At 40.0% G+C, this 12,285-nt stretch overlaps 1 protein-coding gene across 1 annotated transcript in view; it reads right to left on the bottom strand.

Annotated features, from left to right (window-relative positions):
* Nucleotides 1-448: 448 nt before the first annotated feature.
* The window catches only part of FER1L6 (fer-1-like family member 6), a gene marked incomplete at its 3' end in the record, with an annotated part of 31,532 nt that continues 19,695 nt past the window's right edge, over nt 449-12,285 (bottom strand). The window contains exons 12-19 of the mRNA XM_009070116.1: nt 10,998-11,178; nt 6,901-7,021; nt 5,575-5,675; nt 4,816-4,906; nt 3,965-4,084; nt 2,596-2,748; nt 1,093-1,279; nt 449-573 (exon numbers count right to left, since the gene is read on the bottom strand). Of these exons, the coding sequence (XP_009068364.1) occupies nt 449-573; nt 1,093-1,279; nt 2,596-2,748; nt 3,965-4,084; nt 4,816-4,906; nt 5,575-5,675; nt 6,901-7,021; nt 10,998-11,178 (1,079 nt within the window). The remainder of the gene's footprint in view (nt 574-1,092; nt 1,280-2,595; nt 2,749-3,964; nt 4,085-4,815; nt 4,907-5,574; nt 5,676-6,900; nt 7,022-10,997; nt 11,179-12,285) is intronic.

The raw sequence follows: 12,285 nt of genomic DNA, 5'->3' as shown, positions 1-12,285 counted from the left end.
TTGCCAGATTCCATAACAAAGAGCCAGGCTGGCTCACATGGCTACAGAAGCCATACAAAGGTCTTCACTTTGCTCAATCATTGCATGCATAGACTATAGGAAAAGACAACCGTGGAGGTTCATCTTTATACACCAGCCCAAATTTAAAACATATAGAAAAAGTTGTAGAGAAAGGTAATTCACTTGCTGCAAAGTCCTAGTAGTCACAGAGAATCTGATATCTGAGCTAAAATAAACTAGTAGTACTGCACCTAACATTAGAGTAGTGGCTAACGCCTAAACTTTTGCCTTGTTTGCCGCAGACTGTCAGGAGTTGCCCTTTACACAGGAAGCATCCAACTTTTCCTGCTAGGTACTTCCTTGCAAGGCCAAGATTTTTTCCTTTTCATAGCTTAATTGGAAAAATAAAAAAGAGCTTTCAGTCATTGAAAGAGCCTTTAGAACTTACCTTTGTGGTCTGGCAGCATGATGTGAAACTAACTTTTGCGAAAGGATCAGAAAGTCCAGTGCTGTCAGCAGCAATGAGCCCCCTCGCCTGGTACATGTGGGCTCTCAGCTGGAAGGGGTGTGAGGCTATGTCATTGCAGAGAAAACAGGAACGTCAGCTTCATGGAAATGATGCAGAATATAGGTAGAGAGGGAAGAATCATCACCTGCTGTCCAACCAGGATCTGACAAGAGGAACTGTCACTAGTGCTCTCTCACTGAAGTAACACTGAAGAGACACTCAGAGATTGTGCAAGACTTTTGAATTCACTTAAAATCAATGGCCAGTGTAAGCCATTGTAGCTGCCCCTTCTTATCTTTCATCACTCTTTTATCTACTAGGTGTTCAATGCAGTAGCTTCCCCATTACGAGGACACAGACCCATGGGGAGCAGAAATTGCCAGCAAACAGGTTCTTACTGTCTCTGACATCTGCAAAGTGTCAGTGGCAGGACTGGTGACTTGACAATGAAACCAGCCAAAAAGAAGCTAAGCTATGATCATCTTAGAACAGTTACTTTAAGTAGAGGCTGTGCCACCCTCTGAATTACAGCTTTTGATGACATTTTTCTTAATTGCTAATATGGAGAAGAAACAGTGCCTTACTTTTATACAGCAGGAAGGCAGATGAGGACACCACACTGTTCCCTGAGCTGGTGTTAGATGGTATTGCAATCTCATACCCTACAGGCAAATTCTCCATGATTCTGGGGGCATAGTTGGCAGGTCCAAGCCATAGGTAGACGTCCACCTTTGCCTGCACAGTCCAGCCCAGTGGACGCTTGCCTGGTAACTGAAGGAAAAAACCACCCATCACCAACAAGGTCAAAAGAGATGACTAGATGCTGAATCCTACCAAGCCAGAGTAAAACAAAGACGCGTTCACTGGGCTGATATACTGAAAAATGACATTTCTCCACAGTGAGTGGCACTGAGACTCATTTAGCACAAAGATTTTCTGTGATTCTTAGGGAAGAAACAAGTGGTTTCATCAATTGACAGCCCATGTAAATGGCACAATGCCTAATATGCAGAGGTTTGTGCAGGCTACCTTATAGCCACCAGCATATCAGTGCTAGCTGATACCCTACTTGGCCCAGACTTCAGCCCACTTTCCATTTCAGGCAGTTTTGCAGGTCTCCAACAGTTAATCCCATGTATTACTAAAAATATTACTCCATTGGACAGGTCAGAAAACATTTCCACTATAAAATGTAGCTAGTCTTGACTTATTATTTCCTTCCTCTGCCCACTTCATCTAGATCCGCAAAGTTCAGTCTGGTATTCTTTGTTCCTAAGGTAATTCTTGAAAGGGGCTGGACAGATAATTGTGAAATTTTTGTTTCATGCAGCAAATTGTACTTTGTTTAACGAGTACCTATGGCAGCTATAAGGAGCTTAGGTATTTCTATCTTCTCTTTAGCTGTGCTTTATGGGAGTACTTCCAGCAGCTCAAGGTGACAAACCACTTAAAAGTCATTAGGTGAAGTTACTGTTGTCTTTGTGTTTGGGCTTTTCCTGATGGCCATAGTAAAAATTACATTTCACAGTATTCCACTGCAGTTAGTACCAGTCACACTGCCTTTGCAGGAGTATATCCACTGAGACTTTCCTTCAAGATGATTAATCCCATAACAATATTTTAGGTATATATTCCTATATCTATAGGAACATTTTAAATAGGAAGGATAAATGATTGCTGTATTACCCCAAATACCTAGGTTTCCTTGCTTCCTGAGTTGCTGAGTCCTGACCTCTTATCAGTCTCCTCCCAGAGTTCCATGTGCTACATTTTGACATCTTTGCCATCAAAGAGGCTGTACCTCCTCTATTTGTTTATGTATACAGCCATAGAGAAAAAATATTCTATACGTCGCATTACAAGTACTAAGAGAATTAATTGCTCACACATCAAAAGTCTGGCAATGACAAAGTGCTTAAAGAAGGACAAGCATAAATGTAAGAAGGCAACATTAATAAATGGCAGATATAAATGTGTACACAATTTTACATTACAAAGATAAGCCGTAAGATACAATCGCTGGAAGAAATTTGAAGATCAAATTCTCGCCATGCATTACCTGTATTTGCAAAGTGCCACAGACTTACTTTCAGGAAATGGGTTTTAATCTTCCCACAGTCCTTGCCTCTCTGTTCTTTTGCTGGGGAGTAGAGAATGTTTTTTGCTGGAACTCTTGCATATGCAACCCTCTTGTTGTTGCTGAGCATCCAGATGAACACATCAGGCACTGTATTCTGAGGCTGTTAAATGAATTAGTTAATTGAACTAAAACTGAATTCTTTTTATGAGACACCACCATTATGTTTTGTTGAAACACTCTCTACTAAGCGCTGATTTGCTCATGGGTCCTGTGGAGTGGCAGATGTGCACCAGAGCTAAAAGAGGCCATCATTTCATGCTATGCAGTACATACCTCCATTTCTAATTGCAGATGAAGGTAAAGAGGTTTGTAGAGTGATTAAGGAGCACCCACTTGATAAATCATTTCAGGAGAAACTAAAACTAAGAATCTGGGTCTGACTCTGTCTCAGGAAATAACTTACCTACAGACTGAATAAATAACTACCATGGAAATACCATCAGCTTCATCTATACCACCAAATCAAAAAACGACCAGGGCTGAACTCAAACACTGGCATATTATCATCCATTCTGCTTGTTAGGATGCTCAATGAGATCACCTTGCCCTGTCCCAAATAATGTTTCCCCAAGCAAAGCCTGAGCTTAGTCTGAAGCAAAGACAAGCTCAGAGGCTGTTTTCCTGGAAGAACTGTGAGCAAGGTAACTGTTGTGGGAAGGAAGAGAATTTGTGCATAGGCTGCAAACCATGGCAGGCTGTGCCACTTGCTCTCTGAGCCAGGGAATAGCCATGGCCCTGTTTGGTTTGCTAGCTCAGAGGGACAGGATTTGAGCCTGACCAAATATATCCCTCTGTTATTCTCAGACTTAGTGATATAGATAACCCTGAGCACATATCAGTCCAAATCACTACATCCATACAAGTGGAGACATGGTTTCAGATCAGAAAGCTGGCTTTTCCAAGCCACCGGGTGTGGGAATACAGCCAGAGAGCAGTCTACTTGGTGGTGATATCTCGCACGGCCTGCCACGGTTTGCGGCCTAGCAATGTAAGCGCGTTCACCTCTGACATGACTTCTGCAGTGCTCTCACTCCTGCTCTCTAGCTGTATTCCCACAACCAGGTACAGAGTGACCTTATTTAAAATTTAAAAAAATAGAGAAAAATGTCTCTGTAGCACTTCCTCTCCATACCACATAGTGTAGTGTTTCCTACCACGATTTGTTAACAGCTCCAATTAATGCTAAACAGGATTGGCTCCAGATATCCAAAGGTTAACTCTTTGGACAACCAAGCCAGGAGTTATTACTCACATTGGATTATGAAAATCAAAATCAAGCCCTGGCTTTTAAATTTTTCTAGTTCTGTGCGGATTACCTCATCAACCAAGAATCGAATTTTCTCTATAAAGCTGTGAGTCTCTTGAATCATTTCGTCCAATGTCATCTTCTTTTTCTGCTGCTGAGCAATTCCCTTGGCATCACTGGACATTGCTTCCTGCAGTCAGGAAAGAAAATATGTACTTTTAATGCATTATCAAGTAGTTTGAACTAGAGACGGAAGAAGTCTTTGATACAAGTTGAAAAGATAAGATGGAGATATTTGGTTCAAGGTTTCTTTGTCACAGAAGAAACTGATTAGCTCTAGAGCTGAATAGCATACAATGTGAAGATCTCTCATTTTATTGTTGTTTGTATGTACACTGCATGTATGGAATCCCAAGAAACATGCAATCGCCACATAGAACTATTGGGCTTTAGTCCTGACAGAAGGAAGGCACAACCTTTTGTGCTACAAACAGTAAATAAAGCTAATAAACATTTGGATGATCTCCACCCAGGTTTTTTCCCTCTCACTGGTTCCCTGGAGGAGGTGACTAAGTCCAGGTATATCAAATGCTGGACTTTACTAGTCTTGAAGTTCAGCCCCACAACAATAACGAAATGCCTAACGGCCACGTCAATTTGGTGGTTTTCCATTAGAAGAAAGAAAAATCAGTTCATTATTATAATGTCTTATTTGTATTTAAAACCAACATTTTCTGTTTTGTTTTAGGATATATTGCAACCCTTTATTAAGCACAGCAGGATTTAATTTTTAAAAATGCTCTTAGATACTATATTCTTATGAATTACAAAGAAATCCAGTATGGTGAAATCAAATAGAAATTAAAATATCTACAACCAGCATGCTTTCAAATAGCTTATAGGAAAAAACCACACACATACCAGCTCTTGCTTCAACAGCATGAGCCTCTTTTTGTCCAAAGCAGTGTAGTTCAACCCTCTGGGCTTCTTTTCAGCATTGGTCATGAAGGTCCTAGGACACATGAAAAACAGGTTCTTTAAATGTGTTGCTTTTTATGTGAGTTGCTAAAATACGCTGGAATGAAATATTCTGTGTCTGCTGCAGTACATGAACCAGAAGACAAAGATCTCCAAAGTTCTCTAAAACAAGTATTATGTACCTATCAGATTAAAAGAATAGAGAATTAAGGAATAGAGTGAAAAACCTCTGCACCACACTTCACAGAAATGGGTTAGTATCTGGAAATTAGGGTTTATATCTATTTTGAGCCCACTCATGTAATCTGACACAGACCCCACTGAGTGATCTATGCCAGCATGTGTAATACTTTGATTTTATGTTAACCTTGTACTTTTTTTCTTACAGTGTGTCTATCACACACTTTATTAAATCCTACTTATCCCATATACACTCTGGAGTCCAGAAAGACAAAGTAATATGACCATGATAGTCAGTAATCTGCTGTCAATACTGAATACTGAAAATAACAATAAAATATATTCTCTTTGTAACAACTGCAATTTTGGAATGCCTTTGCTTTTATGGCAGAATAAATAAAATATATATGTCAGTAAGTTTACTGTACTTTTTATCAATTATTATCAGTTTCCTTGTCTAGCTTTGAATTTGTAGCCAACATTAAAGTTGATTCTCTGTATGCATCTAGTAAATGTAGTTACCTGCTTTGATTGATAAAATCATTTAAGGTCTTCTTCATTTTCTCCTCAGCTTCAGTCTCTGAAACCTTGATGAAGTCTTTTACTTGCTCTAATGATTCTTCCTAAGGAAAACATATGAAAAAGCTGTTAGGCAAAGGAGGGCACTTTGTCATTCTTCCAGTGCACAACAACATTAAGTATGACTGGCAAGAATGAGGGAGGAAAATTTTCAACCTGACAGAACAGAACCTTTGATATATCACTACACCTGAAGTGTGCAGAGAGAAGGCTTCACCAGCAGGATGTATTTTGATCTTTTCCTAGTCCTTCCAATTACTAGTCCAAGCTACTACTGCTTGGAGCAGCTTTGTTTTCTCACTTCTTTGATGCAGATAAGTCAGTGGGAAACATTATCCATGAAGTGGGAGGAAAATAATGTGGTTGTCCTTGGATGTGTTCCTAGCCCTGCTGCTTAAATTTAGCAAGTTGCTGGAGTTAACATCTTAAACTTCAGTGACCACCTGAATCCATATGCAAGGTCCACCACAACACCTACTGTTATCAGTGAGAAATGGAGTCTGTTCTTGCAAACTAAAATAAATGGCTGGATTTCCAGTAAGGCCTGCGGGTGTTCGTATCTCTCCTACCTGGGTTCAAAATGTTGGCTTATAAACCACTGTCTTCTTGTGATACAACCTTGAGTAAGTATAACTTCAGTGTTGTTGCTAATGTGGTATACAAGAATAAATTAAGGATGAATCAGACTTTTAATCAGAGTGTCCCAAATTAAAATATTTGGCATTAGAAGTCACTTTTTAAAAAACCCAAACACTGTTTTCTTGAGATTGTTGATAGCCAACTTTAAATAAGGGAAGAAAAAACATCATGAGAAAACACTATGACTAGGGCATCACAGTGACTGCCCATGAGATGATATGTCACTCTGTTCCTGTCCATGTTTTTAGGAAAACTGAAATAAACGAGTGTCATTTTAAGAGTGTCCAGGATAAATATATGGCAAGAAGACATCAGGGTAAGAGCCATAGGAGACAGAAATATTCTGTATCTCATATTTTAATTTTAATGTTTTTACAAAGAATAAAACATTTCTGAGGCAAAAAGACAGCCCTATAGCCAAAAAAGAAAAAATGTGTACAGGAATACTAGCTCTAATAGTTCAAAGTAATTTGGGAAAAAAGAGAAAGGGTTGATACTAGCTACTTCCTTGCAAAATGAACAGCAAGGAATGCAGCTGGGGGGAATTCTGAAGGCCTGATTTGGGGAATGTGGCCTCTCACTGCCATATTTCACTAAATATATGAGCCTGGAAGGATGGTTGCCACTTACCAGGTGATCTGCCATTTTCTCAAGAATGTTAGAAGAGTATAGACGAAAGGTCTGGTTGCCCCAGTAGCTCTTGACACAGATACAGGGCTTCTTCTCATCATATGGTAGGTACTGGTAGTTCCTGTGACAACAAAGTATGGAGCAGGTCATGAAGGTGAGAGAGTAGTTCAAGAGGAAGACCAGCAAAGAAAAATTGTTTGGTGGTCTCAAAGCACAGAAACCAAAGACAAAACAGGATGTGTTCACATGTGCTAACTAGTAAATACTGGGAAGAGCAAACACAAACATCACTTATACTACCTGTGAGATCCCTGAAGAGAAAAAATTTGGAGTCACTGGATTTAATTTCAGTGCTTTCCAAGGTGGGAGAAAAGCCAGGCAAAACAACATGCAGATTAGCTCTGAAATACTGTTAATGGAGAGAAGCCACATGGGAAAAAGGAGCAAACATTTACATCTGATCACCTCTACAAAAGCAATAGCCATGACTCCACCCACTGCACAGTGGAAGAGGCATGGCAGAATCTCAACACCACGTTACTTCCACAAGATGCTCTTTTGTCAGAAGCAATAATAGCTTGTGGAGACTGACATTCCCTGGCAGAAGCTGAACTGCAAAACCCTGCTAAGTAAAAGTGTTACCAAACTCATAATAGATCAGTGATAAAATACATCTGTTGCTCTCTCTTTTCTCACTTTTGATCGCAGGTCCTAGTTGTCATATTAACTCTTTTTGTAATATTGCTTTCTTTGGGTGTTCAGCTGCATGAGTGTCTTATATTGAAAAGAAATGAGCAAGATGCCAGCATAATCAGAGGCTCTGCAGACCTGCCACAAAGTTTGATGTTTTGATCAGAGCACTATGTGTCATAAGGACTATGTCAGGTCCAGGTACCCAATAAACACATTGTCTTCCCATTATATAAATACATTATTTATGACTACAGAAATATTAAAATATGAAATTCATTTAATAGAATCATAAAAAGTTAAGGGGTTGGAATGAACCTTATGAATTATCTAGTCTCAACCACCCTGCCATGGGCAGGGACACCTTCCACTAGATCAGGTTGCCCAAGGCTTTATCCAACTTGTCTTTGAACACTACCAGGGTTGGGGCATCCACTACCTCCAGGGCAACTTGTTTCGGTGTCTCACCACCCTCACAGTGAAAAACTTCTTCCTGATATCTAATCTAAATTTCTCCTTTTTCAATGTGTACCCATTACCCCTTGTCCTATCACTACAGTTACTAATAAAGAGTGCCTCTCTGACTTCCCTGTAGGCTCCTTCAGAAACTGGAAGGTTGCTATGAGGTCCCCACTCAGTCTTCTCTTCTTCAGACTGAACAGCCCCAACTTCCTCAGCCTGTCTGCATAGGGGAGATGCTCCAGTCCTCTTATCAACTTTGTGGTCTCCTCAGGACTTGTTCCAACAGCTCCATGTCCTTCTTATGTTGAGGGCACCAGAACTGCACACAGTATTCCAGGTGAGGTCTCATGAGAGCAGAATAGAGAGGGAGAATCCCTTCCTTCTACCTGTGGACCACTCCTTTTGATGCAGCCCAGGACACAGTTGGCTCAGGATTTGGTTGACTTTCTGGGCTGCTAGCACACACTGCCAACTCATGTTGAGTTTCTCATCCACTATCACATCCAAGTCTTTCTCCTCAGTGCTGCTGCCAATCACTTCCTCACCTAACCTGTAAGTGTGCCTGGGATTGCCACGACCCTTTGTTGTCCACCTTGCTCTGCTTTGTTGCACTTCATGAGGTTGGCATCTGCCCACCTCTTCAAGTGTGTTAAGTCTTTCTAGATGGCATTGCTTCCCTCCAGCATGTTGACTGTCCCACACAGCTTGGTGTCATCAGTGAACTTGCTGAGGGTGCACTCAATTCCACCTTCCATGTCACCAACAAAGTGTTGGCCCCAGCACTGACCCCTGATGAACATCACTCATCACTGGCCTCCATGTGGACAATGAGCCACTGACCACAACTCTCTGCATGTGACTATCCAGCCAGTTCTTTATCCACCGAATGGTGCACCCAACAAATCCATGTCTCTCCAATTTAGAGACAAGGATGTCATGTGGGACAGTGTCAAACACTTTGAGTAAGTCCAGGTAGACAATGTCAGTTGCTCTTCCCCTATCCACCAATGCTGTGGCCCCATCATAGAAGGCCACCAAATTTGTCAGGCATGATTTGCCCTTTGTAAATCTATTTTATCTGTTACTGATCACCTCTTTCCTTTCCATGTGCCTAAGCATAGTTACCAGGAGAATCTGCTTCATGATCTTGCCTGGCACAGAAGTGAGACTGACTGGTCTATAGTTCCCCAGAATTTCTTCTTCCCTCTTTTTAAAAATGGGAATTATGTTACCATTTTTTCAGTCCTCAGGGACTTCACCTGACTGCCACAATTTCTCAAAAATTATAGATAGTATCTTAGCAACTACACCTGCCAGAACTTATGAGTCTTTTCATTTGATTTACTGAGAAAATTATATAGCCATGAAATAGTTCACATGGAAAACTGAACTCTCATGTCCATTATTCCCACTAATTTGGGGGAACCACTTTTTCCGTGTTAGTTTATCCTTACTATATGTTTTGACATAAATGTGGAAAACTCCTCTCAGTTTCATGGTGTCTGCTTTAGAAGTGCTATTGCTCTGCCTGGTCTTTTAATTAATTAGTGGTTTTTATCTCAAAATGGACTTGTCTTATTGTTTTCTGTTGTTCATTTATGATTCTAAAATGCAGTTTATCTAAACTATTGGATATCCCATTAAGTACTGATTAATACTAAAACTATCCAGTAGTGAGACCAGTAAGATGTCATTATGAAATTACAGTCAAAAAGTCATTAATTGGTATCTGTGGCTGGCCAGGCTGGTTTAGATAGCACAGGAGGGAATAAAGAATGCAGCATTTTACATAAATTTGAGGAAAAGAGATCTTTAATGACACAAAACTTTGTTAATGTTGGATTGAGCCAAGAAGCAAATAGCAGATTTGAAGAATGATTCATTCTTATGCAATGATTCTTTAACTCTAAATTCTTGTTAAGGGAAAAACTAAAAATCCCACAGTCTCTCAGGGAGGATAATAATGCTCTGCATGTACCCAAAGCTGCATTCTGTTAATGAGGAGAGAGAGCTATCCTTCTATCAAACAGTGGTTTTTTTCCCCTTCTCTTTATTTACTTGCTGCAGAAACAAAATTTTCTACCATGGTGTTTTCATTTTAGTTTTCTTTCACTACCCCTTATTTAGTCCTACTGAGTCACTGACTGCAGGAAAGAATGAATGTCCTTTGTTAATTTAGAGATGTCCAGAAACCAAACAGATCCAGGTTGATATTTCCCACTTGGTCCTTATAGCTGTAAACAGTTTGGCCTTCTAAACAAACAGGTACCATCTAGTCTTGGCAATCAGCAACATCGGGGATTGTTCTACCTACCAAAGCAACAAAGAAAATATTTCTTTTCATTAGCATCTTTGAAATTAAATAAACCTTTTCACTTCTGTTTACAAAGAAGGCCATTTAGAAGAACTGTTCTGCATGTTTTCGTCCACTGCTCCATTCCTTTTTTCAAGGACTATTTCATCCTGCTTCTATTACTACTTACTATTTAAGTCTGTATCTGTAATCATTAGCCGTAGAAAGTGTTCTGGGAATCTGACTTTGTCTTGACCAGATTTCAGTATTTTTTATGTTATATTCTGCTTCTAGAGCTGGTCATTAGGTGGATTTACTTGTGATTAGAGTGTGGGACCCAAGTCCAGGGATGGCATTGAAGTGGTTTCACTCTTCTGTAGTTTTTCAATGGACAGTTGGTGTAACAGCCCTTTTGGAAACACTAGTTCAAAAGCCCATGAGGCCAAGATAAGATGAGTATAAAATGGCTCAGAGCCTGTTCACTTCAGTGGAGCCTAGACTATTTACTGTTCTGAAGGGTGTGATTGAGGATTTAAAGCCTTAATTCCACACAAATTGCTTAATGCTACCAGGGTTCATTAACAAGTCCCTAAGAATTATAAAATAGGAACCAGAGTCCTATATGATGAGGTTTTGAAACACAGATCCTCACCTGTTCCCATTTGTGATCAATGGCTTTTTGGGGGGTGTGGTAGATATCAGGGGTACTCCGAGGTCACGAGAAACATCATCCTCCCCTTCATGCAGAAGACTTTCTTCTGCTTCTTCATCACGTGTCTTCTTTTTCCCTCCAGCTTCTGCTGACACCCCATCAGTAATATTTCCAAAGTTGCCTAGAGACACAAGGCGACAAGAGATGACTAGCTTGAAGGTAGTAAACATGAATGACTTTTAAAAAGAGAATAAGACCAGTCATACCAGTGGAAAATCTTTGTCCCCTCCTGTTCATTAGCTGTTCTGGCTATACCACAGTTTATAAAGGTCCTGACAAGTTATGTTGGTCCCAATAGCATCAGGCTCCCGGACAATGCTTCCTTACCTGCCCTATGTGATATATACATAGTATACTACCCCCATCACTAAGTGATGTGATCCTCTGGTTGCAGGTCCCTAGGACCTTCTGCTTTAAAAAAATTTAAAGAAATTCAGAAGAAATTGCTGTTGACATTTCTAGGCTCGGGAGCCCTGATATATAAATGGCTTACATAGAAAAATGTATGTCTTCTTTACAACACTTGGATGATCATTTCAAAGACTGATCTCAAAAGTGCTAAAGCTCATTTTCAGACAAGCAAATCTTGCATAGTAGGATTGCAGAGTTAGCAATAACAACAATTTGAGGCCCCAGCTTCAAGCCTGATGCCAGATAACTCTGCTAATGATACAGTCATCTTCCCTGGTAGGATTTTGCCTTAAAGGGTAATTATCAGCACTGGGAAAGAGGTGCATCCATCAAATTGATAATTACAGATTTTAAGAGAGACAGGCAGAAAACATTCCCTGCAGGAGAAGGATGTGCTGAATCACACCATATGACACCCTTATCTGGAATTTTGATTCAGCCTTTCAAGTAAATAATGGCCACTTGCCAAATTTCGGTCCTAATTTGAACTGCACAGATAGCTAATATATGTTCAGGTCCAGAATGCAGAGCCAGATATATCTTTAGTATTAATTCTGACAAGAATCACTATCATTTCTTGCCCAACTATATAAAGCTGAATCACACCATATGACACCCTTATCTGGAATTTTGATTCAGCCTTTCAAGTAAATAATGGCCACTTGCCAAATTTCGGTCCTAATTTGAACTGCACAGATAGCTAATATATGTTCAGGTCCAGAATGCAGAGCCAGATATATCTTTAGTATTAATTCTGACAAGAATCACTATCATTTCTTGCCCAACTATATAAATTAGTTCCTTGACCAGCTCTGCT

The sequence above is a fragment of the Acanthisitta chloris genome, unplaced genomic scaffold, assembly GCF_000695815.1.
Source record: "Acanthisitta chloris isolate BGI_N310 unplaced genomic scaffold, ASM69581v1 scaffold7252, whole genome shotgun sequence".
In the NCBI taxonomy this organism is placed as follows: Eukaryota; Metazoa; Chordata; class Aves; order Passeriformes; family Acanthisittidae; genus Acanthisitta; species Acanthisitta chloris.
The sequence above is the reverse complement of the archived record's forward strand: the minus strand, read 5'-3'. Positions and strand labels throughout refer to the sequence as shown.